The sequence below is a fragment of the Anomaloglossus baeobatrachus genome, chromosome 4 (genome assembly GCF_048569485.1).
Source record: "Anomaloglossus baeobatrachus isolate aAnoBae1 chromosome 4, aAnoBae1.hap1, whole genome shotgun sequence".
NCBI classification, from domain to species: Eukaryota; Metazoa; Chordata; class Amphibia; order Anura; family Aromobatidae; genus Anomaloglossus; species Anomaloglossus baeobatrachus.
Window position 1 is genome coordinate 46,311,775 of NC_134356.1, and position 27,165 is coordinate 46,338,939.

The 27,165-nt window shown below is 51.0% G+C and overlaps 1 protein-coding gene across 3 annotated transcripts in view; it reads right to left on the reverse strand.

Moving 5' to 3' along the window:
• Positions 1-1,180: 1,180 nt before the first annotated feature.
• CYFIP2 (cytoplasmic FMR1 interacting protein 2) overlaps positions 1,181-27,165 on the reverse strand; it is a 149,335-nt gene continuing 123,350 nt past the window's right edge. For all 3 annotated transcript variants that reach the window (XM_075344300.1, XM_075344298.1, XM_075344299.1), the window contains 7 exons: positions 25,518-25,608; positions 12,019-12,149; positions 10,693-10,765; positions 9,846-9,940; positions 8,225-8,463; positions 7,953-8,100; positions 1,181-2,401 (listed from right to left, as the gene is read on the reverse strand). In XM_075344300.1, the coding sequence (XP_075200415.1) occupies positions 2,234-2,401; positions 7,953-8,100; positions 8,225-8,463; positions 9,846-9,940; positions 10,693-10,765; positions 12,019-12,149; positions 25,518-25,608 (945 nt within the window). In that variant the 3' untranslated portion in view covers positions 1,181-2,233. The remainder of the gene's footprint in view (positions 2,402-7,952; positions 8,101-8,224; positions 8,464-9,845; positions 9,941-10,692; positions 10,766-12,018; positions 12,150-25,517; positions 25,609-27,165) is intronic.

Here is a 27,165-nt window from a genome sequence, read left to right on the forward strand (position 1 = left end):
ACGTTTGGGAGTGCGCAGCATGGGGGATGGAGCACGATGGGCGGTGCACACCTCCCCCCAACACACACACACAACACACCACACACACACACTGGGAACCACAAACACCGCCCTACACAGATACCCACACACACAGACAACGCTGCACACACACAACACCCAACACACAAACACTGCGGCATACATAAATATATGCACATACCACGCAACACACACATTGCACAAAACATACCTCCCCCCAAAACACACCACACCCACACAAACCGCGCAACACACACACACACAACGCTACAGACACACAGCGCTCCACAAACAACGCAACACACGCAACACACATACAACAACGCTCTCACCCCCCGCCACACCCAGACAACACCCAGAACATGTACAGCCCCTACACAAACACTTGGTAACTACACACAACAACATCTATATATATATATATATATATATATAACAAAAATCATACATTAACTACACAATACGTAAATTCTAGAATACCCGATGCGTAGAATCGGGCCACCTTCTAGTTATTAATATAAGAAGCTTATGTGTGAGGTAATATGGTTTCTGTAGAGAGAGAGACAGAGAGAGACATTGTCAGACATACAGACAGGCACAGACAGAGACAGACAGACAGGTAAAGAGATAGATGAGGAAATATATAGACAGACAGGGAAAGAGACAGACAGGGAAAGAGACAGACAGACAGAGGCAGACAGGGAAAGAGACAGAGACAAACAGAGAGACAGGGAAAGAGGCAGACAGACAGAGAAAAAGGCAGACAGGCAGAGACAGACAGGGAAAGAGACAGATGGGGAAAGATACAAACAGGAAAATATACAGACAAAGAGACAGGTAGACAAAAAGTCAGACAGGGAAAGATACAGACAAAGAGACAGGCAGACACACAGAGACAGACAGACACACAGGTAGACAGACAGACCGAGAAAGAGATAGAGAGAGACAGATAGAGACAGACAGACAAAAAATACAGAGACAGACAGGGAAAGAGACAGACAGAGAGACAGACAGGGAAAGAGACAGACAGAGAGGGAGACAGACAGAGACTGGGAGAGAGGGAGAGACACAGATACTATCCCGGGCAACGCTGGGTACTACAGCTAGTTTAATATAATCACGGGTCACATAGTGAAAATCAATCACACGTCCATTTATGAGAATTTATCTTTGTTTTTATTCACAAGCAAGAAAGCAAAATAATTTAAAATGAAGAACTATGCAAAATAAAATACCAAAAAAAACTATAAAAAAATGAAGTTACCACAATACATGAATACAATTCTGTAATACAATGATAATAATAATTAAAAAAAAACTATATATCCGTGATACAATATGACTGTGTGTGGCGGGCGGTTAGTGGGCGACATTAGTCGGCCTTACTTACCCCCTCACTGGTAAACTGAACCCACCGATAACATGTATAAGTTGTTGAAATATTCTTCAAGCGCAGATGAGATTTGCACAACACTGTACAGTCACAATAAATAGGGCAGGTAACAAGTTTGTGGTTAGACACTAAAGATTAAAGGGGTCCTCTGCAATTTACAACTATAGTTAGTATGTGCTTATGTCTCACAGTCATATAAGGGGGGCCGCGGCTATGGCTGCTGATACAACCATGGCGCATCTGTAAGAGGGGGCAGACTTCCATCTACATAACCTCATCTAAAGGCGTGGTCATGGCAAATATCCGCAACCTATGCAGTGATCTCCGAAATTTAATCTTTGGGGTCCGTATAACTGAAGGAGTAAAAGGGGATCTTGTGCGGTACAGCATATGGGACCCCTTGAATGGTGCAGTTTCAGTCTGGCCCCTTTAATTACTAGGCCCATGTACACGACGTATATATTACAAGGTTCAAGCACAATTAGTCCTTTCCGGCACAATTCTGGACAATCCCTCGAAGTGCCAGTCTATGATTAGTAGATCAAAAAAAATACTTAAAACTTGGTTCAAACCAGTAAAAATAACAAACCCTTTGATACTGCTCTGTCATCACAAGACCTCGGCAAACTCTGGCGGAGATCAGTAATTAACCACCACAGACCCTGATAGGAGTGATAGTCAACGCGCACCCCGATACATGGCTAGTTCCTGTACAGTCCTGTTGTTTCCACAGCATTATGAAGGTGTAAAGGACGAACATGCACCACAACATGGAATTTGTCAAAATCGTCCACAACGTTTCATCCCTTTGTGTTCCCTTCAGCAGGTGGTAGCCAGTGACTGGTGAATGGGGGGCTGGAAGCACCGTACATGTTCCACCGTGGAACTGTCGCTCTCCACGGACTTCATGTATTTGTTCAGGACTGCAAAGATTTCGTTGTTCAGGATCTGATACTTTCGTATTCGGTCTGCCATTTTCTTCAGTGGCTGGAGGAAAGGCAATACATAAAGTGATATGATCAGAAATATACACCCTACTTACACTACACATTACATCTACAGCAGCTTTTCTGACCTCCAATTCTACATCCATGGCCAAAAATATGGAGTTGGCCCCTTTGCCGCCTTAACAGATTTGGGTCTCGTGGGAAGACTTTCTACAAGATTTTAGAGGTGTCTATTGGAATTTTTGATCTTTCATCCAGAAGAGCATTTGAGAGGTCAAACCCTGATGTTGGGGAGAGGCCGGGATCACAATCTCTGTTTTAGTTCATCCCAAAGGTGTTGGATGTGGTTGAGGTTGGGGCTCTGTGTTACCGGTCATGTTCGACTACACTAAACTCCCCCAACCATACCTTTATGGACCTTGTCCACTGGGCATAGTCATGGGGAACAGAAAATGGCCTTCTATAAAGCAATGACATTGGGATTGGGAGTCATGAGATATTGGGGGTCAAGGGAAATGAAGCAGATGAGTCCGGCCTGGCCCAAAGAGGCTGTAGGCAGTGTCAGACTGGGGTGCTAAGGGTCCATGGAGCATGGCTCTGAGGGCCATGGTTCAGCTTCACTGATATCCCATGACCCCCAATCCCAATGTCACCTCTGCCCCTAGATTCCAGTACACTGTGTGTGGCCTGAATGGAGACACTGCTTCCAACCCCAACCATAACTTCATTGACCTTGTCCACTGAGCACAGTAATGGGGAACAGAAAATTACCTTCTACAAAACCGGAAGCTACAAATGGCCAAAATTTCTTCCATGGTGAAGCATGATTTCCCTTCAATTGACCTAAGAGGCTAAGGCCGAACCCTCAAAAAATATCTCTATAGCATCATCCCTCCTCCATCAAACTGTACAGCTGTCGGTGGGTCATGTTCTCCTGGCTTCACCAAACCCAGACTGGTGATCAGACGCAGATAAAGAAGTGCGATCCGTCACTGCACAGAACACGTTTCCTCAATAGGCCAGTGATGGCGGCTTTACACCTCTCCAACTGATGCTCGGCATTGTGCCTGTTGATGTACGGCTGCTGCAGCTGTTCAGCCATGAAGCTCCCGGTGGGGGCAATGTGTGCTGATGTTACCAGACAAGGTCTGGTGTCTGCAGCTATGAAGACAGCAAAGCGCTGGTGACTTTTCTGCCCTTTGCTCCTCAGCATTTAGCCCCCCGCTCTGTAACATTAGGGGCTGGATTTTATACACGAGGGGCGAGGAGCGGGTTGTTATACACCGGGGGCGAGGAGCGGGATGTTATACACCGGGGGCGAAGAGCTAGCTGTTATACATCAGGGGCGAGGAGCTAGATGTTATACACTGGGGTGTGAGGAGCCGGATGTTATACACTGGGGGCGAGGAGCCGGATGTTATACACTGGGGGTGAGGAACTGGATGTTATACACTGGGGGCGAGGAGCTGGATGTTATACACTGGGGTGTGAGGAGCTGGATGTTATACACTGGGGTGTGAGGAGCCGGATGTTATACACTGGGGGCGAGGAGCCAGATGTTATACACTGGGGGCGAGGAGCCGGATGTTATACACCGGGGGTGTGAGGGGCTGGATGTTATACACCGGGGGTGTGAGGGGCTGGATGTTATACACTGGGGTGTGAGGGGCTGGATGTTATACACTGGGGTGTGAGGGGCTGGATGTTATACACTGGGGTGTGAGGGGCCGGATGATATACACTGGGGTGTGAGGGGCTGGATGTTATACACTGGGGTGTGAGGGGCCGGATGTTATACACTGGGGTGTGAGGGGCTGGATGTTATACACTGGGGTGTGAGGGGCCGGAGGTTATACACTGGGGTGTGAGGGGCCGGATGTTATACACTGGGGTGTGAGGGGCTGGATGTTATACACCGGGGTGTGAGGGGCCGGAGGTTATACACCGGGGTGTGAGGGGCTGGATGTTATACACTGGGGTGAGAGGGGCAGGATGTTATACACCGGGGGCGAGGGGCTGGATGTTATACACTGGGGGTGAGGGGCCGGAGGTTATACACTGGGGTGTGAGGGGCTGGATGTTATACACCGGGGGAGAGGGGCTGGATGTTATACACTGGGGTGTGAGGGGCAGGATGTTATACACTGGGGTGTGAGGGGCTGGATGTTATACACTGGGGTGTGAGGGGCTGGATGTTATACACTGGGGGTGTGAGGGGCTGGATGTTATACACTGGGGTGTGAGGGGCAGGATGTTATACACTGGGGTGTGAGTGGCCGGATGTTATACACTGGGGGTGAAGGGCTGGATGTTATACACTGGGGTGTGAGGGGCAGGATGTTATACACTGGGGTGTGAGGGGCAGGATGTTATACACTGGGGGTGAGGGGCTGGATGTTATACACCGGGGGTGTAGGGCCGGAGGTTATACACTGGGGTGTGAGGGGCTGGATGTTATACACTGGGGTGTGAGGGGCTGGATGTTATACACTGGGGTGTGAGGGGCTGGATGTTATACACTGGGGTGTGAGGGGCTGGATGTTATACACTGGGGTGTGAGGGGCTGGATGTTATACACTGGGGTGTGAGGGGCTGGATGTTATACACTGGGGGTGAGGGGCTGGATGTTATACACCGGGGGTGTAGGGCCGGAGGTTATACACCGGGGGTGTGAGGGGCTGGATGTTATACATTGGGGGCGAGGAGCTGGATGTTATACACTGGGGTGTGAGGGGCTGGATGTTATACACTGGGGTGTGAGGGGCTGGATGTTATACACTGGGATGTGAGGGGCTGGATGTTATACACTGGGGTGTGAGGGGCTGGATGATATACACTGGGGTGTGAGGGGCTGGATGTTATACACTGGGGTGTGAGGGGCCAGATGTTATACACTGGGGGGTGTAGGGCTGGATGTTATACACTGAGGTGTGAGGGGCTGGATGTTATACACTGGGGTGTGAGGGGCTGGATGTTATACACTGGGGTGTGAGGGGCTGGATGTTATACACTGAGGTGTGAGGGGCTGGATGTTATACACTGGGGTGTGAGGGGCTGGATGATATACACTGGGGTGTGAGGGGCTGGATGTTATACACTGGGGTGTGAGGGGCCAGATGTTATACACTGGGGGGTGTAGGGCTGGATGTTATACACTGAGGTGTGAGGGGCTGGATGTTATACACTGGGGTGTGAGGGGCTGGATGTTATACACTGGGGTGTGAGGGGCCGGATGTTATACACTGGGGTGTGAGGGGCTGGATGTTATACACTGGGGTGTGAGGGGCTGGATGTTATACACTGGGGTGTGAGGGGCTGGATGTTATACACTGGGATGTGAGGGGCTGGATGTTATACACTGAGGTGTGAGGGGCTGGATGTTATACACTGGGGTGTGAGGGGCTGGATGTTATACACTGAGGTGTGAGGGGCTGGATGTTATACACTGGGGTGTGAGGGGCTGGATGTTATACACTGGGATGTGAGGGGCTGGATGTTATACACTGGGGTGTGAGGGGCTGGATGTTATACACTGGGATGTGAGGGGCTGGATGTTATACACTGGGGTGTGAGGGGCTGGATGTTATACACTGGGGTATGAGGGGCTGGATGTTATACACTGGGGTGTGAGGGGCCAGATGTTATACACTGGGGTGTGATGGGCTGGATGATATACACTGGGGTGTGAGGGGCTGGATGTTATACACTGGGGTGTGAGGGGCTGGATGTTATACACTGGGGTGTGAGGGGCTGGATGTTATACACTGGGATGTGAGGGGCTGGATGTTATACACTGGGGTGTGAGGGGCAGGATGTTATACACTGGGGTGTGAGGGGCTGGATGTTATACACTGGCTGTGAGGTGCTGGATGTTATACACTGGGGTGTGAGGGGCTGGATGTTATACACTGGCTGTGAGGGGCTGGATGTTATACACTGGGGTGTGAGGGGCTGGATGTTATACACTGGGGTGTGAGGGGCTGGATGTTATACACTGGGGCAAGATGGTATACACTGGGGTGTGAGGGGCAGGATGTTATACACTGGGATGTGAGGGGCTGGATGTTATACACTGGGGTGTGAGGGGCTGGATGTTATACACTGGCTGTGAGGGGCTGGATGTTATACACTGGGGTGTGAGGGGCCGGATGTTATACACTGGGGTGTGAGGGGCTGGATGTTATACACTGAGGTGTGAGGGGCAGGATGTTATACACTGGGGTGTGAGGGGCTGGATGTTATACACTGGGGTGTGAGGGGCCGGATGTTATACACTGGGGTGTGAGGGGCAGGATGTTATACACTGGGGTGTGAGGGGCTGGATGTTATACACTGAGGTGTGAGGGGCTGGATGTTATACACTGGGGTGTGAGGGGCTGGATGTTATATACTGGGGTGTGAGGGGCTGGATGTTATACACTGGGGTGTGAGGGGCTGGATGTTATACACTGGGGTGTGAGGGGCTGGATGTTATACACTGGGGTGTGAGGGGCTGGATGTTATACACTGGCTGTGAGGGGCTGGATGTTATACACTGGGGTGTGAGGGGCTGGATGTTATACACTGGGGTGTGAGGGGCTGGATGTTATACACTGGCTGTGAGGGGCCAGATGTTATACACTGGGGTGTGAGGGGCTGGATGTTATACACTGGGGTGTGAGGGGCCGGATGTTATACACTGGGGGTAAGGGGCTGGATGTTATACACTGGGGTGTGAGGGGCTGGATGTTATACACTGGGGTGTGAGGGGCTGGATGTTATCCACTGAGGTGTGAGGGGCTGGATGTTATATACTGGGGTGTGAGGGGCTGGATGTTATACACTGGGGTGTGAGGGGCTGGATGTTATACACTGGGGTGTGAGGGGCTGGATGTTATACACTGGGGTGTGAGGGGCTGGATGTTATACACTGGCTGTGAGGGGCTGGATGTTATACACTGGGGTGTGAGGGGCTGGATGTTATACACTGGGGTGTGAGGGGCCGGATGTTATACACTGGGGGTAAGGGGCTGGATGTTATACACTGGGGTGTGAGGGGCCGGATGTTATACACTGGGGTGTGAGGGGCTGGATGTTATACACTGGGGTGTGAGGGGCTGGATGTTATACACTGGCTGTGAGGGGCTGGATGTTATACACTGGGGTGTGAGGGGCTGGATGTTATACACTGGGGTGTGAGGGGCCGGATGTTATACACTGGGGGTAAGGGGCTGGATGTTATACACTGGGGTGTGAGGGGCCGGATGTTATACACTGGGGTGTGAGGGGCTGGATGTTATACACTGGGATGTGAGGGGCCGGATGTTATACACCGGGGGTTGAATGAAAAACATGCATACAATGAATAAGACATGTGGATCAATACTTTTCTCCATGTAGTGTTTCCTAAAGTGATGGCTCAACTTTGCCTAACTACATGATTAGAGAACTAATGATTGAAATGCTGCGGGTATGAACTGATACACTGCATTATATAAGGATGTAATATGTTGCAGGGATTTTTTCGCTGGTGGTCTCTGGTGTCAGGGCAGTAGATGTAGCCCTATTCCATGTTCTCTATTATGTACCCTGTCTATGGTGATTGTACTTACCACATTTTTGATAATTTCATCCTTCCCATCCTGCCTCTGGACTTTCAGAAGATGATAGCAGAAGTCAAAGAGATCGAAGCGACGCTGCTGCCCGAGTAGCACAATGATGGCACAACCTGCCCAGTTCAAGCCGTCTCCAAAGCACTGCCTGAATGGAAGAAGAAAAGTATTAGTCCAAAAATTAAAGTTGGAAAATATGAAAAATTGTAAGATTTTCGCGACTTTTGATTTGGCCGCTATGTATCGTGTGATAAATGCCATCCGTTACTCACTCCGCTGTAAATTCATTGGTGCCCACAGGAATACAGTAAACAAACTGCATGGCGCTCCAGAGCCGGTGAAACTCCACGCACTCATCTACATGCATCACTCCATTAGTGGGCGGAGGGCCGCGCCATATCGGGTCCTGCAGATAACTGCGTATCCGGGTCAGGATCACTTCAAACATGGACAGACCACAACACAGTCTCTCCTTAGTCAGCAGGTCACCTTCCCTGGCGATGGCGATTTGCTGTAAGAGGACACATAAACAAGAAGTCAGACATATTAGGCTACAATATATCTCGGTATCGTATTAAAGTCCATAATTTTATCTTTCTTAGGTTAGGAGCCATATTCCAGGAGCACCTTTGTCTTGAAGTTGAGGAGCAACATGAAAAGTTCCTGGTTCTGGGAGGAGAAGTGATAACAAGAAGAAAGGTCAACTCTTCTCCCGTAGAGCCTCCAGTGACAAATTCAGGATCATTTCTTCATTTTATCACCCCCCCTTACCAGTCACAGCCCATTACTGTCATCTGTAGCTTGGATAGTTTTCTAGTGTTCTGCCAATGGAATTACAGGAACTTTTCTTCTTGTTATCACCCTCTTACCAATGAAGGAGTATATGTGTCCTCTGTATGTCACATTTATGGGTGGTATCTCTTATTATTTCTACTTTGAGATTGAAATGTAAAGCAGTTAAAGCTCTAAACATTCCCTGCACCGAATCCGGGCATTTATCACCTCTGTGGCAGCTGCTTATGACATCTGGATATCACACGGGGTTTGGCTTATAACTCGTCGAGTGTCATGGCGGCATCAGACACTGTTCAGACGACAGACTAACACTTCAGCCTATGGTTTTTCTGGTGCTTCTGAGTTACACAGACAGGCTCCGGCATCGACCAGCTGTGTGTTCATTAGTGATCAGGCTGGCAAGAGTTAATTTCTACTGGCCTGCATGTGGTGAGAGACCTATCACAATCACTCCCCGCCTGCCTTCCCATGCCGACTATAGCTTTTGCTACACCGGTCCCTGTGCTGTTGTATCCCAGTACTGCTGGTGATTTTAGTGCTTTGTGCGTGGAGTTGTTGTGGAGTTCTCTCATATTCTTGTTGTTTCCACCCTGTTTTATTTTCCACCTTATCACTTGTAGTCTAATACCTCTGTGTGAGCATGCTGAGTGAACGAGTTTTTGTTCCCCTGTTTGTCCATATCTGTTGGTTCTTCCACTTCTGTCCCAGCCTTCCCCTGAGGTGAGGAAGAGGTGGTATTAAATCAGTGCTGTACTGGACCAAGGCAAGGAAGGCAGCCCAGACATCCTCACCATCAAGTGTATCTCTGGGATCAGGGACAGCTATGTCCCCCTAGCTTAAGGGCCAGTTTAAGAGTCCCGGTCCTCGGTTATTCCATCACACCCCGTGACACTGGATCATGGTTATTTTTTGTATATTTAGTTCTGTGACATAAAAGTAAGTGGCATATATTAATTCTGCACATCCTAAATGTTTATTCTAGTAAGTTTTGTGATCAGTTTTGGTCAAATTTTTTGTCAAATGATTCTCTTGGATTTGTAAAAGTCTCCTGGACACTTCTTGATCTGTAGAAGCTCTAGTGGCTAATGGCCTCCATACCTGTGGTGTGCCCAGTCGTTCAATCAATGGAACAAGATGCAGTGGAGCATATTTGGCTTCAAGCCGCTTCATCCTCACCTCCAGACGTTCTCCCTCTAATGATGGGCAAAAAAAGATTGATAATCAAAATAGGCCATCATAAACATTAAATGAATGTCAGATGAACCCAACAACATTGGTGGGCCAGCTGACCATCGGAAGTGTATAGGGGCTTTCGATTGTACCCCAACAGATGCTGGGAGAGAGGGATGGCCAGTTGGGATTTCATTGGTTGATCCTTTACTTTTCAGGCTTTCAGAGGCTTTTTACTTTCTCCCTGTTGAAAACGCATAAGCACTCGGCCGAGCCGGATGTTATCTCATGTGTATGGCCAGCGAATCCAGGTGTCCTCAGCACCTTGGATGTATTTCATAGGCTGCACATATTGGCTTTAATCCTAAACTCTTTATTCTTAGGTTGCTTGCCCACGATCAGGGTTCACAGCGTTTTGGACGCAGCGTGTTTCAGCTGCTTTCAATACACTACATTGTACAGTGCAAGCACAATGGCTGGGATTTATAGAAATCCTATGCCCACTGTGTGTGTACTGCTGGCAGTGTAAACTGACCTGCGGTGCGGCTTCCCGAGCCTCAAGCATGTCAATTCTTTGCTGCAGAGATGCAAGCGTCCTCCCCAGGGATAACAAAGAGAGACCACAACTACTCGAGCCCGGATTGTGGGCATGTGCAGCTGCGGTCTCCTGCGGTGAGCACTTGCGGCCCCGGCAAATCAGGACCCGCCACGTCTAGCGGATCCTGATCGTGTGCACATACCTTTACTCATCCATGTTTTTTCTGGCCGGACTCACCTTTGATGTATACACGAGGAAGAATATTCTGGAATGGTGCAGCATGAAGGAGATCACAAACCTCCTCCTGGGACTGGGAAAGGAAACAAGAAATAAATGTTTTAAGTAAATAAAATAAAAATTGTGGGGAATAAAATCCTGGGTGTTGACCTAGTCTTAAAAAAGACAGATAATACACTTATTGCAATGTGCTAATATTGACAAAAAAGATTTGCAGGACTCTGGTTGGTAGTGTGATGCTCGACACTATGTGGCGTTAGTGTGAAGCTAGTCACTAGGTGGCGCTAGATACTACTTGCGTGTAGTGTGAACGGAGAAGTAGTCCGACAAGCCAGGATCAGAAACCAGGAGGACACGACAGGACACAGGGAGCAGGCAGAGACGAGGTCAAGATACAGGTCGAGGGTTAGGAATCCAGGTGAGTATGTATAGGATACAGGGAGCAGAAGGAGACGTGGTCAGGGGAAGGGCAGAGGTCAGAAGACAGAAGATAATAACAAAGTCAGAAGGGCGGGCAGAGTAGAGTCAACTACAGTCCAGGGTCAAGAAGCCAAGATCAGATAACTGTACACAAACAGGAGCCAAGAGCACTTACTGAGGAACCAGGAAATACGAATGGTGACGTTTCGGGCGAGGAGGAACATCTGAGTAAGCACCTCCTAGCACCAGCATAGGACCCAGTGCTGAGAAACAACCCGTCCACAGGAGCTCAAGACAAACAGCAGAGCATCTCAACCTGCAAACTGCTATGCGCGACAGAGCAGGCAAGTACCGGCTCTCCAGGAGAGAATGGCAGAACATCACAGAGCACAAGATGCTCTGCAAATCGGAACCGTGACAGGTAGTCCATGGATTGGTAAGCCTCCATCTTAGCCTACAGAGTCGCGCTGCAGAATAATGGTGCTGTGGGGACTATTAATTGGAAATGCCGCAGATCGCACGAGCTTAGCAATCTACCAACAAGTGTCCTACAAAGCTTATGGCTAAACTCTATATGTGCTCATTCGTCATCTTCACTTTCTGGTTCAGTTCCTCGAGGTTTTTATAATCTCTGCTTGAAGTCACTCAATAAGGACCTTTCTCGTTTACTTCTAGTCCTGGGCATGTAATACTAATGACTGCTCAGATGCACAACTTGGTTATGGTACTGTATCTGTGTGTCCGTGATATGACCATGACGAATTTTTTTTCCCATTGAAAGTAAACAAGGAAAGTCCCTAATAAATCCAAGCAAGCAAAAAAAACTAAAAATACACAAACAATTGAAGGTATATTGAACGTTTTTCCCCTTTCATAGACGGAGAATCATATAAGGTTGTTCCATACCAAAGCTTGCTCGATGAGCAGACAGAAGAGCACCGCGTTACCAACTTCTCTCAGGCTCTGGAAGACGTCTGTCTTCAGCTCAGCGTACTCAATGATGTCCTTCAGCTGATGGTGGAAGAACTCCAGGATGCCTACAAGTCAGAACATGAAACGTCCATTTTTTAATGGCTATGTCTACACAGAGTGTTTTGTTTTGTTTTTTTTTTTACAGTTTTTAGCACAAAAACTGAACGTAAGCCCTATAAATCATTCTACAAAATCTCAAAACTCCTGAAATACTTTGAGTTTTTGCTCCGAAATCTCTGCATAAAGCCTCTGGGAAAACAATTGAAGTAAAATTGCATAGGAATAAACTGAAAAATCCTGAAAAATGTGCATTAAGCATCATGATGGATTAGACCAAGGGAGCCCTAGGCTATGTGCACACAGTGCATTTTTTGAGCATTTTTCGGGTGCGTTTTAGGCCTCAAAACTGCATGTGCGTTTTTAGCGGCCAAAAACGCACAAAAACGCAGCGTCATACAAACGCAGCGTGAGCACATAGCCTAAGGATCGGTAGCACGTTTCGAATGCAAGGTTGTGCTCAAAACGCGTTGCCGGATCCCTAGGGCTCCCTTGGTCTCATCCATAATGATGATTAGTGCACATTTTTCTGGATTTTAATTGAATAAAGTTCATCTTTTTTCAATTATTTCGGACGCTGGAGTCTTCTCCTTTCTACAATTATCCACATTTCAGAGTCTTCCATCCCTGCATGCCGTTCATTACCACTGATGAGCTGGATTAACCTTACTGCTATAGGAACAAACTGCATGTTTTTATGATGCCGGAATTGGCTTCCCAAATTTTTCAGATAAAACACAGTGTGAACACATCTTTATTTTCTGAGTCTTTTTGCTAAGTTTTTGGAGCAGAAACCGAGTGGAAACTCTCCAAAATTGTTCTAAAAAAAAGAGAATTTTGTTACTTACCGTAAATTCTTTTTCTTATAGTTCCGTATTGGGAGACCCAGACCACGGGTGTTTAGCTTCTGCCTCCGGAGGACACACAAAGTACTACACTTAAAAGTGTAGCTCCTCCCTCTGAGCTTATACACCCCCTGGTAGCCAGTCCTAGCCAGTTTAGTGCAAAAGCTGAAGGAGAATAGCCACCCACAAGTAGAACCGAGTAAGAACCGGAACAACCGGAGACTCTGTCCACGACAACAGCCGGTGATAACACACGGAACAAGAAAATTGCCAACAGGCAACAGGGAGGGTGCTGGGTCTCCCAATACGGAACTATAAGAAAAAGAATTTACGGTAAGTAACAAAATTCTCTTTTTCTTTATCGTTCCTTTGGGAGACCCAGACCATGGGACGTTCCAAAGCTGTCCCTGGGTGGGAATAAATAGAAAAAACTAAAAAGTAGGCGGAGCCTAACTTCACAAGTGGGCGACAGCCGCCTGAAGGATGCGTCTGCCCAAGCTCACATCTGCCGAAGCATGAGCATGCACTTGGTAGTGCTTCGAAAAGGTATGCAGGCTAGTCCAAGTGGCAGCCTGACAGACTTGTTGAGCCTATGACAACAATTCTCAATAGATGAGCCATATGGTGTGCACGCTGTCGGTATGTATGTACCCCGACAGGGTGCATGCACTACTCGTACAATATACAAGAAACAGGAGATACAACGAGTATGTATGCAATAGAAATATTTTTATTAATATGAAAGAGACATACGCAACATAACATAGATTATTAAAAACGAAAGGATGCGTCTGCCCAAGCTCGCATCTGCCGAAGCATGAGCATGCACTTGGTAGTGCTTCGAAAAGGTATGCAGGCTAGTCCAAGTGGCAGCCTGACAGACTTGTTGAGCCGTAGCCTGGTGCCTAAAAGTCCAAGAGGCACCGACAGCTCTGGTCGAGTGTGCTTTGATCCCCGGCGGGGGAGACACCTGAGTACTCTGGTAGGCGTCCGAAATGGTCGATCTAATCCAACGGGCCAAGGTCGGCTTAGAAGCAGAGAGACCCTTGCGCCGCCCTGTGGTTAGCACAAAAAGAGAGGTGCACCGCCTAAGCGCAGCGATGCGAGCCACATAAATCCGGAGAGCACGCACCAGATCTAGAGTATGCAGCGCTTTCTCAAAGCGATGAACAGGGGCCGGACAGAAGGAAGGCAAGGAAATATCCTGGTTAAGGTGGAAGGGGGAGACCACCTTAGGAAGAAAGTCCGGAGTCGGACGGAGAACCACCTTGTCTTGGTGAAAAACCAAAAAAAAGGTGACTCCGAGGAGAGCGCAGCCAAATCAGAGACTCTCCTGAGAGAACTTATGGCAACTAGAAAGGCCACCTTTTGAGAAAGACGATACAAAGAAACCTCCCTAAGAGGCTCAAAGGGGGGTTTCTGCAATACCGTGAGGACCAAGTTAAGGTCCCAGGGATCCAAGGGCCGCCGATAAGGCGGAATGACGTGAGACGCATCTTGCATGAAGGTGCGGATCTGAGCCAGCCGGGCGAGACGCCGCTGGAACAGCACTGATAGAGCTGAGACTTGTCCCTTGAGAGAGTTGAGGGACAGTCCTAGCTGCAGACCGCACTGTAAAAAAGACAGAAGGGTCGGCAACGAAAATGGCCAAGGAGAATGGCCGGAAGAGCGACACCAGGACAGGAAAATTTTCCAAGTCCTGTGATAGATCTTGACGGAGGAAGACTTACGGGCCCTAGTCATAGTGGAGATGACTTCAGGAGGAATACCAGAAGCCGTCAAAATCCAGGACTCAAGAGCCACGCCGTCAATTTGAGTGCCGCAGAATTCGGGCGGAAAAACGGACCTTGCGAGAGCAGGTCTGGACGGTCCGGAAGATGCCACGGCATCTCCACGGACAGTTGGAGCAGGTCCGGATACCAAGCTCGCCTGGGCCAGTCCGGTGCAATGAGGATGACTCGACGGCCCTCCATTCTGATCTTGCGCAGGACTCTGGGCAAGAGAGCTAGAGGGGGAAACACGTAGGACAGACGAAACTGGGACCAGTCTTGAACCAGAGCGTCCGCGGCGAAGGCCTGAGGATCGTGGGAGCGAGCCACGTAAACCGGAACCTTGTTGTTGTGACGGGATGCCATTAGGTCCACGTCCGGAGTGCCCCACTTGCGGCAGATTGACTGAAACACTGCCGGGTGCAGAGACCACTCGCCACCGTCCACGGATTGACGGCTGAGATAATCTGCCTCCCAGTTTTCTACGCCAGGGATGTGGACTGCGGATATGGTGGACTTGGAGTCCTCCGCCCATTGAAGAATGCGTTGGACCTCCAACATTGCCAGGCGGCTGCGTGTCCCGCCGTGGTGATTGATGTAGGCAACCGCTGTCGCGTTGTCTGACTGGACTCGAATGTGCCTGCCCGCCCACAGGTGGTGAAAGGGTAGGAGAGCTAGAAACACAGCTCTGGTTTCCAGCACATTGATTGAAAAGGCTGACTCGGACAGAGTCCAAGTGCCCTGAGCTCTGTGACGACAGAGCCACTAACCTCTGTAAGGAGGCAGGCTGCTTGTCCCAACAGCGGAGAATGTCCAGCTGCAGAGGACGCAGATGGAACTGGGCAAAGGGAACCGCCTCCATGGAAGCCACAAATTTCACTCAGCACCTGCATCAGGCGCCTGAGGGAATAACGGCAGGGCCTCAGGAGAGAGCGCACCGCTAGCCGGAGAGACTGCTGTTTGATTAAGGGCAACTTCACAAGTGCCGGCAAAGTCTCGAACTGCATCCCTAGGTACTCTGTATCCCTAGAGACTCTGAGTCGGAGTCAGAGTGGATTTGGGAAGATTGACAATCCACCCGAATTGGGCTAGGGTGGCGAGAGTGAGCGAAACACTCCGCTGACAGTCTGCGCTGGATGGACCCTTGACCAGAAGGTCGTCCAGATAAGGAAGCACTGCTAACCCCTGGAAGTGCAGGACCGCAATCACTGCCGCCATGACCTTGGTGAATACCCGAGGGGCCGTGGCTAACCCGAAGGGGAGAGCCACGAATTGGAAATGATCCTCTCCTATCGCAAAACGTAACCAACGCTGATGTGACACTGCGATTGGCACATGTAGATAGGCATCTCTGATGTCGATGGACGCCAGGAACTCCCCTTGGGTCATAGAGGCAATGACTGATCGCAGAGACTCCATGCGAAAATGCCACACCCGGACATGCTTGTTGAGAAGCTTGAGATCCAGGATGGGCCGGAAGGTACCGTCCTTTTTTGGAACTAGGAAGAGATTTGAGTAAAAACCTCTGAACCGTTCCTGAGCGGGAACTGGGACAATCACTCCGTTTGCCTGCAAGGACGCCACGGCCTGCGAGAAGGCGGCGGCCTTGGAGCAGGGGGGAGTAGAGAGAAAAAATCTGTTTGGAGGGCTGGAAGAGAATTCTATCCTGTAGCCGTGAGATATGATGTCTCTCACCCACTGATCGGAGACCTGCTTTAACCAAGCGTCGCCAAAGTGGGAGAGCCTGCCACCGACTAAGGACGTGGCTGGAGCGGGCCGAGAGTCATGAGGAAGCTGCCTTAGTGGCAGAACCTCCTGCGGTCTTCTGCGGACGCGCTTTTGGGCGCCAGTTGGATTTCTGATCCTTGGCTGAGTTAGCGGACGAGGCGGAAGGCTTAGAGGATGACCAGTTGGAGGAACGAAAGGAACGAAACCTCGATTGATTCCTACCCTGGGCGGGTTTCCTGGTCTTAATTTGTGGCATGGAAGTACTCTTCCCGCCAGTAGCTTCTTTAATGATTTCATCCAGCTGTTCACCAAACAGCCGTGAACCAGCAACAGGGAGCCCAGCAAGAAACTTCTTGGACGAAGCATCTGCCTTCCACTCTCGAAGCCACAAAACCCTGCGGATAACGAGGGAATTAGCTGAAGCCACTGCAGTGCGGTGAGAAGCCTCTAGCATGGCAGACATGGCATAAGATGAAAAGGCTGAAGCCTGAGCAGTTAAGGTAACCATCTCAGGCATAGATTCCTTGGTGAGGGAATGCATCTCCTCTAGAGAAGCAGAGATGGCTTTGAGAGCCCACACTGCTGCAAAAGTCGGGGAAAACGCGGCCCCCGCAGCTTCATACACATATTTGGCCAGAAGGTCAATCTGACGGTCAGTGGAATCCTTAAGTGAGGTGCCGTCAGCCACCGACACAACGGTCCGGGCTGATAGCCTAGACACCGAAGGGTCTACCTTTGGGGAGTGAGACCACTCCTTGACCACCTCAGGTGGAAATGGAAACCGGTCATCAGAACCACGCTTTGGAAAGCGTTTGTCAGGGCAGGCCCTGGGTTTGGTCACAGCGGTCTGAAAACTGGAGTGGTTAAAGAACACACTCTTCACTCTCTTAGGCGAGGTAAACTGATGTTTTTCTGCCAAAGAGAGTTGCTCCTCTGATACTGGCGGATTGAGATCCAGCACAGAATTAATAGAAGCAATCAAATCACTAAGATCTGAGTCACCCTCAGAGAAATCGATGGGATACATAGCCTCCGAGCCCCCAGTGAGGGCATCCTCCTCATCTTGAGAGTCAGCTCTTGAGACAGAGCCGTGGGATGGGGAGGGGGAGGAAACCCTGCGCCTTCTCTTAGAAGGACGGGGCCTGGGATCAGATGATGAATCCTCCGTGAGCTCTGATGGACGGAGGTCAGAGGATAGGAGTCCTCTGTCAACAGTATTAGAGGCACCCTGAGAGGAGGGCTGATGCATATTCATCAAAGTCCTGGACAAAAGTCCCATGGACTCAGCAAATGACTGGGATATGGACCTAGAAGAAGGGAATTTTGTTTACTTACCGTAAATTCCTTTTCTTCTAGCTCCTATTGGGAGACCCAGACAATTGGGTGTATAGCTTCTGCCTCCGGAGGCCACACAAAGTATTACACTGAAAAGTGTAACCCCTCCCCTCTGCCTATACACCCTCCCGTGCATCACGGGCTCCTCAGTTTTGGTGCAAAAGCAGGAAGGAGGAAACTTATAAATTGGTCTGGGGTAAATTCAATCCGAAGGATGTTCGGAGAACTGAAACCATAACCAAAAGAACAATTCAACATGAACAACATGTGTACACAAAAGAACAACCAGCCCGAAGGGCACAGGGGCGGGTGCTGGGTCTCCCAATAGGAGCTAGAAGAAAAGGAATTTACGGTAAGTAAACAAAATTCCCTTCTTCTTTGTCGCTCCATTGGGAGACCCAGACAATTGGGACGTCCAAAAGCAGTCCCTGGGTGGGTAAAAGAATACCTCAATAAAAGAGAGCCAAAAAACGAGCCCTTCCTACAGGTGGGCAACCGCCGCCTGAAGAACTCGCCTACCTAGACTTGCATCTGCCGAAGCATAGGTATGCACTTGATAGTGTTTTGTGAAGGTGTGCAGACTAGACCAGGTAGCTGCCTGACACACCTGCTGAGCCGTAGCCCGGTGTCGCAATGCCCAGGACGCACCCACGGCTCTGGTAGAATGGGCTTTCAGGCCCGAAGGAAGAGGAAGCTCCGAAGAACGGTAGGCTTCAAGAATCGGTTCCTTGATCCACCGAGCCAAGGTTGACTTGGAAGCCTGCAAACCCTTACGCTGGCCAGCGACCAGGACAAAGAGCGCATCTGAATGGCGCAGGGGCGCCGTGCGAGACACGTAGAGCCGGAGTGCTCTCACTAGATCTAATGAATGCAAATCCTTTTCACACTGGTGAACTGGATGAGGGCAAAATGACGGTAAGGAGATATCCTGATTGAGATGAAAAGGAGATACCACCTTAGGGAGAAACTCCGGGACAGGACGCAGAACCACCTCATCCTGGTGAAAAACCAGGAAAGGGGATTTGCATGACAGCGCTGCAAGCTCCGACACTCTTCGGAGTGAGGTAATTGAGATAAACCCGACGACGCTAGGAGCCAGGACTCAATGGCCACACAGTCAGGTTGAGGGCCGCAGAATTCAGATGGAAAAACGGCCCTTGTGACAGCAGGTCTGTGCGGTCTGGAAGCGCCCACGGCTGACCCACCGTGAGATGCCACAGATCCGGGTACCACGACCGCCTCGGCCAATCTGGAGCGACGAGAATGGCGCGACGACAGTCGGATCTGATCTTGCGTAACACTCTGGGCAACATCGCCAGAGGAGGAAACACATAAGGGAGTCGAAACTGCGACTAATCCTGAACTAACGCGTCCGCCGCCAGAGCTCTGTGATCTTGAGACCGTGCCATGAAGGCCGGGACCTTGTTGTTGTGCCGTGACGCCATGAGATCGACGTCCGGCGTTCCCCAGTGGCGACAGATCTCTCGAAACACGTCTGGGTGAAGAGACCATTCCCCCGCATCCATGCCCTGACGACTGAGAAAATCTGCTTCCCAGTTTTCTACGTCCGGGATGTGAACTGCGGAGATGGTGGAGGCTGTGGCTTCTGCCCACAGCAGAATCCGTCGGACTTCCTGGAAGGCTTGACGGCTGCGCGTGCCGCCCTGGTGGTTGATGTACGCGACCGCCGTGGCGTTGTCCGACTGTATGCGGATCTGCCTGCCCTCCAGCCACCGATGGAACGCCTTTAGGGCTAGATACACTGCCCTTATCTCCAGAACATTGATCTGAAGGGAAGACTCTATCGGAGTCCAGGTTCCCTGAGCCCTGTGGTGGAGAAAAACCGCTCCCCACCCTGACAGTCTCGCGTCCGTCGTGACCACAGCCCAGGTTGGGGGTAGGAAGGATTTTCCCTGCGACAGAGAGTTGGGAAGGAGCCACCACTGAAGTGACGTCTTGGTTGCAAGGGAAAGAGAGACGTTCCTGTCGAGGGACGTCGACCTCCTGTCCCATTTGCGGAGAATGTCCCATTGGAGTGGGCGCAGATGGAACTGCGCGAAGGGCACTGCCTCCATTGCTGCCACCATCTTCCCCAGGAAGTGCATGAGGCGCCTCAAGGGGTGTGACTGACCCCGAAGAAGAGATTGCACCCCTGTCTGCAGCGAAAGCTGTTTGTTCAGCGGTAGCTTGACTACCGCTGAGTGAGTATGAAACTCCATCCCGAGGTAAGTCAGTGATTGGGTCGGTGTCAACTTGGACTTTGGGAAGTTGATGAGCCACCCGAACTGCTGGAGAGTCGCCAGAGCGACGGTCAGGCTGTGTTGACACGCCACCCGGGAGGGTGCCCTGACTAGGAGATCGTCTAAGTAAGGGATCACCGAGTGTCTCTGAGAGTGTAGGACCGCCACAACGGATGCCATGACCTTGGTGAAGACCCGTGGGGCTGTCGCCAGGCCGAAAGGCAGTGCCACGAACTGAAGGTGTTCGTCCCCGATGGCGAAACGCAGGAAGCCTTGATGTTCGGGTGCGATCGGCACATGGAGATAAGCATCCTTGATGTCGATTGATGCTAGGAAGTCTCCTTGTGACATCGATGCGATGACCGAGCGGAGAGATTCCATCCGAAACCTTCTGGTGCTCACATGCCTGTTGAGCAGTTTGAGGTCCAGAACGGGACGGAATGATCCGTCCTTCTTTGGCACCACGAACAAGTTGGAGTAGAAGCCGTGACCATGTTCCTGAGGGGGAACGGGAATCACCACTCCTTCTGTCTTCAGAACGCCCACAGCCTGAAAAAGTGCGCCGGCCCGAGATGGGGGCGGAGATGTTCTGAAGAAACGAGTTGGAGGACGAGAGCTGAACTCTATCCTGTAACCGTGAGACAGAATGTCTCTCACCCATCGGTCTTGGACATGTGGCCACCAGGCGTCGCAAAAGCTGGAGAGCCTGCCACCGACCGAGGATGCGGTTCGGGGAGGCCGAAAGTCATGAGGAGGCCGCCTTGGAGGCAGTGCCTCCGGCGGTTTTTTGGGGGCGTGACTTGGACCGCCACGCATAGGAGTTCCTCTGGCCCTTCTCTGGCCTGTTGGACGAGGAGGATTGGGACTTGGCTGAGGGCCGAAAGGACCGAAACCTCGGTTGTATTTTCCGTTGCTGAGGTCTCTTCGGTTTGGACTGGGGTAAGGACGAGTCCTTTCCCTTGGATTCCTTAATAATTTCATCCAATCGTTCGCCAAACAATCGGTCGCCAGAAAACGGCAAACCGGTTAAGAACTTCTTGGAAGCAGAGTCTGCCTTCCATTCGCGCAGCCACATGGCCTTGCGGACTGCCACCGAATTAGCGGATGCTACCGCTGTACGGCTAGTGGAGTCCAGGACGGCGTTCATGGCGTAGGATGAAAAAGCCGACGCCTGAGAAGTCAAAGAAGCAACTTGCGGAGCAGAGGTACGTGTGACCGCATTAATCTCAGACAGACAAGCTGAGATAGCTTGGAGTGCCCACACGGCTGCAAAGGCCGGGGCAAAAGACGCGCCTGTGGCTTCATAGATGGATTTCACCAGGAGCTCTATCTGCCTGTCAGTGGCATCCTTGAGCGATGAGCCATCTGCAACTGATACTACAGATCTAGCCGCCAGTCTAGAGACTGGAGGATCCACCTTGGGACATTGAGCCCAACCCTTAACTACGTCAGAGGGGAAGGGGTAACGTGTGTCATTAAGGCGCTTAGTAAAGCGCTTGTCCGGAAATGCTCTGTGCTTCTGGACAGCATCTCTGAAGTTAGAGTGATCGAAAAACGCACTCCGTGTACGTTTGGGAAACCTAAACTGGTGTTTCTCCTGCTGAGACGCCGACTCCTCTATAGGTGGAGGTGGGGGAGAAAGATCTAGCACCTGGTTAATGGACGATATAAGATCATTTACTAAGGCGTCCCCCTCAGATGTATCAAGATTGAGGGCAACGTCAGGGTCAGAGCCCTGAGCTGCGACGTCCGCCTCGTCCTCCAGAGAGTCCTCAAGCTGAGACCCCGAGCAGCGTGAGGAAGTCGGGGAAGATTCCCAGCGAGCCAGGTCTGGGACTGTGGTCCGGGCAGGAGTCCTCCACGTGAGACCTAGGGGCCACCCCGGGAGCACGCTGCGGCGCAGACCGAGAGGGGCCTGGAGGCGATGATCCAACAGTGCCCGGGGCCTGTGTAAGGACCGGTCTGGACTGCAAGGCTTCTAGTAGCTTGGCAGACCATTTGTCCATAGACTGAGCCATGGATTGTGAAAGCGACTCAGAGAGTTTCTCAGCAAAAACTGCAAACTCTGTCCCTGCCGCCTGAACAGTGGAAGCAGGAGGGTCTGCCTGATCCGAGGGGCCCACTAGTGACCGAGGCTCCGGCTGAGCAAGTGCAACAGGGGTCGAGCATTGCTCACAGTGAGGGTAGGTGGACCCCGCAGGTAACATAGCCCCACAAGAGGTACAGGTTGCAAAAAACCCCTTTGCCTTAGCGCCCTTGCTCCTTGTGGACGACATGCTGTTGTCTCCTAGGAGAGTGATCACTGAGGGTATATAGCCAAAAGTAAACAACCCGGCCGAACAGAGAAAATATATACAAATATATATATATATATACTCCGGCACCCTAGGGGGACCAGCACCGGGTGACCGGTGTGGCTTACCGACCGCTCAAAGCGGAGTGTGTGTCCACCAGATTCCCTGCCTTAGGTCTCCCAGAGCTGCAGAGCTCGTTCCTGAAATCCTCCACCGGCAGAATGTGTGTAAAAATGGCTGCCGGAGCTCTCAGGGGAGGAGGGAGCCGTGGGCGGCGACTAGTAAAGTGCGGGAATCTGGGGCCCCACAGTGATCAGTGAGGGGGGGGGAGGAAACCTAAAGTATGCTCCAGCCCTCACTGCCGACGTCAGGTCGACCGTCCCGCCCTTACCCCTGACTGGCAGGCCCAGGGGCGGGAGTTATGGTACTAGGCCGCAATGAAGCCGGGGACTAAATTTAATACCGCGGCCGACAAACAGGCTCGGTCGGCTGCAGCGTCTGTGAAGCAAGCGCTCCATGCACAGTCCCCATGGGGACACAGAGTACCTTTAGATGCAGGGCCCTGTCCCTGAGGATACATAGACTCCTGTCCGTCAGATTCCCAGATGACCGGTCAGGATCCCACTTCTCCCAGAGCCTCTAAGGGATGGTGAAGGAAAACGGCATGTGGCTCCAGCCTCTGTACCCGCAATGGGTACCTCAACCTTAACAGCACCACCAACGTAGTGGGGTGAGAAGGGAGCATGCCGGGGGCCCTGTGGGGGCCCTCTTTTCTTCCATCCGATAAAATCAGCAGCTGCTGCTGACTAAAATGGGAATGCATGAGTGGATGTGTGCCTCCTTCCACACAAAGCATAAAACTGAGGAGCCCGTGATGCACGGGAGGGTGTATAGGGAGAGGGGAGGGGTTACACTTTTCAGTGTAATACTTTGTGTGGCCTCCGGAGGCAGAAGCTATACACCCAATTGTCTGGGTCTCCCAATGGAGCGACAAAGAAAAGGACTCTACCCAGGCCGGGGGTTCAATCACAGGTGCAGCAGCAGCCTGAGAGACCACTGGGGGTGAGACTCCAGGCTGTGGCACCGCCAAGTTAGAGCAACCATCACAGTGTGGATAAATGCTTGGCTCAGGCAACAGGAGCTTACATGCAGTGCATGCAGAATAAAGCTTTGGAGCCTTGCTCCTTGTGTGAGACATGCTGCTGGAGTGGGGGCTTTGCAGAGAATGAACCCCAGGGAGAATATACAGAGGTCCACAACCGGAGACCGGCTGTGGCTTACCAGACCGCTGAGCGCGGTGTTGTGTGCCCTCCAGATCCCGAAGCCCAGTCCCCCAGAGTGCAGCACCTCAGCAGAGATGCAGAATGCAGGATGTCCCAGAGCAGAGTGAACTCTGCCTGAGAAATGGAGGGGGCGGGACTAGGGGCGTTCCTATAAAAGAGCGGGAACTGGAGGGCTATAGAGACCTGCCGGGAAGGAGGGACGCCCCAGCAGTGGGGAGTGTCCCTCCCCTGTGTAGAACGGCCGCCGGGAGGAGCCGAACCTGTCCCTCTGCATGAGTGACATGCGAGGGCAGGAAAACGAAACTAGGCCTCCGGCAAAGCCGGGGCCTAAATTTAAGCGGCGAGGCCGACAAGCAGGCACCATCGGCGCGGTTCTCAGGCAAAAGCTGGAGAACCCGCCGGAAAAGTTAAAAACAATCGCATACAGCATACTCTCCCCTTACAATAAAGAACCGGGACCCCCAACATAAACGTCTCAGGTACTTAGCTGCTGAGACGCAGGGCCGTGTCCCTGGGGATGAGTGCTCCGGTCCAACAGAATCCTCAAGGGGCTGTGGATGGAGACCGGACTCCTGCCAGGCATGGAGACCGTGCTGGCTCCCACTTCAAGCCAGAGCCCAGGAGGGATGGTGAAGGAGCGCGGTATGTAAGGCTTCAGCCTTGGAAATGAACCTTAACAACACCGCCGACACAGTGGGGTGAGAAGGGACATGCCGGGAGTCCAGACATGGACCCGCTTTTCTTCAAACTCTTTCCAAAAGTCAAACAATCAGATGAGAATGCATGTGTGGATGTATGCCTCCTGACACAAAGCAATAAACTGGCTAGGACTGGCTACCAGGGGGTGTATAAGCTCAGAGGGAGGAGCTACACTTTTAAGTGTAGTACTTTGTGTGTCCTCCGGAGGCAGAAGCTAAACACCCATGGTCTGGGTCTCCCAAAGGAACGATAAAGAAAAACCTATTTCCATTCAGTTTTCACTCCAAAAATGATTCAAAAAGACATATGTGAACATTCCCTAAAAATGTATTTCCCCAGTAAAAACTGTGCAGACAACTGACGCATTGCAAAACTGCAGCAAATTGCTGTAGAGATACATACATTCTTTTGGATGTGGCGTCAACGTAATCTTAAAGGGAACCTGTCACCAGTTTTTTGGCCTATAAGCTGCGGCCACCACCAGTGGGCTCTTATATACAGCATTCTAACATGCTGTATATAAGAGCCCAGGCCGCTGTGTAGAACATAAAAAAACACTTTATAATACTCACCTAACGGTCGTGCTACGGCGGAGTTGGGCCATATGGGCGTCTCCATTCTCCGGTGCCGGCGCCTCCTCTTTCGGCCATCTTTGTCCTCCTTCTGAACCCTGGGTGCATGACACGTCCTACATCATACACACTCGCCAGTCTCGCGCAGGCGCACTACAATACTTTGATCTACCTTGCTCAGGGCAGGCCAAAGTGCGCCTGCGCAGGACCGGCCTGTGTGTATGACGTAGGACGCGTCATGCACACAGGCTTCAGAAGGAGGAAGACCAATATGGCTGAAAGAGGAGGTACCGATCCCGGAAAACGGCGCTGCCCATCTGACTGTTGTGCACCGGAGCAACCTTCTAGGTGAGTATTATAAAGTAATTTTTACATTCTACACAGCGGCCTGGATTCTTATACACAGTATGTTAGACTGCTGTATATAAGAGCCCACTGGTGGTGGTCGCAGCTTATAGGCCCCAAATCTGGTGACAGGTTCCCTTTAATGGCTCGGATTGTAAAAAAACATTTAGACCTCATGATCGGAGTTGAGCTATGTGTTATGTGCTAAGTATTCGTCAGGAGCCTCTTTTTTCAGGATCCCTTCCCCATCCCCTGTCTGGCCTCACCTGGAGATCCATACTCATGGCGAGGCAGGCGACAGATTTTTGGCATGACCTCAATGAGAGTCTTCACATACTGCAATATGGTACCCTGTAACTGGAGGGAAGACAGAGAAGTCACATTTTTCCATTTAGACAGACCAATAATCAAGCTTGAATAAGAAGTTAGTTGTTAATCGTGCAGTGTAAACAGGTCAGGGCAGTGTAAACAGGTCAACAGCCATCTCATAAAGGCGCAATATGCTAATTTTTCAGCTGCGATGATTTTTTAAGTCGTCTTAAAAAAAAAATCATTATTGTTGGGTGGAGTGGGGGGGTAGCGGGCGGGTGATGTTAGAGGATGTGCGCCCAGTGAGATCCATGCACAGATCCCCATATGATTCTTACCCGCTGAACAGACTAGGCATCTATATATTACACCCTGACACTCCGGATTATCCCTGTTGGCTTCCTATGAAAAGTAGTGTCCGCCATGTCAAGGGTAAGGAGGAATAAGGGACCAAAGCGTGAGGCAGAAGATCGTGCCAATGCAAATCTAGCATCGAGAGCAAGCAGAGTGGGTGAGGGCCAAAAAGAAGCCGCAGCTAAGCTTGAAAGGTTTGCCAAAGCAGGCAGAGGAGGGACCGAGGACGAGGTGGTGAGAGGGATTTAAGAGGATCCGAACCCATTCTCTCCCTTATTCAGCATAAGCCAGCCAGAGACCATGCTGGAGGATGGCGGCCGAAAGACCCAGTTACTCCAGAACCCACCCTCAAAAACGCTATTCACGCTAGCGTGGGGTTGTAGTAGCTCCCTAACGGCCCGAATGCTAAAGATGGGGGGCATTGAGTACATATTGGGGGTTAGACAGGACCGCCGCAATATCTATATCGGAGCAGGATGACAAGGAGAATTGTGAGAGTCCCTAAAAAAAGTGAAGGGGCAAAGGCAACAGAATTTTTCGAATCCCAGTTATTATAGATGTTGGGTAAGGACACTTTAATAAAATAGCAAATGTGAGAACTTAAAACTTGACTTTCTTTGTCGCTCCATTGGGAGACCCAGACAATTGGGGTGTATAGCTTCTGCCTCCGGAGGCCACACAAAGTATTACACTTAAAAGTGTAAAGCCCCTCCCCTTCTGCCTATACACCCCCCCGTGCATCATGGGCTCCTCAGTTTTTATGCTTTGTGCGAAGGAGGCACACATCCACGCATAGCTCCACATTTTAGTCAGCAGCAGCTGCTGACTATGTCGGATGGAAGAAAAGAGGGCCCATAACAGGGCCCCCAGCATGCTCCCTTCTCACCCCACTCTGGTCGGCGGTGTTGTTAAGGTTGAGGTACCCATTGCGGGTACATAGGCAGAAGCCACATGCTGTTTTCCTTCCCCATCCCTTAAGGGCTCTGGGTGAAGTGGGATCCTAATCGGTCTCCAGGCACTGGGACCGTGCTCCCTCCGCAGCCCCTGGGGAATCTGCTGGACAGGAGCCGGGTATCGTCAGGGACAAGGCCCTGCTACTGTGAGGTACTCTGTGTCCCCGGGCCTGTCAGTCAGGGGAAGGGAGGGACGCTGCACTGGACGTCAGCGCTGAGGGCTGGAGCATACTTTGTATCCTCCTCCCCCCTCACTCAGCACAGTGGGGCACCAGATTCCCGCACTTTCTAGGGCACG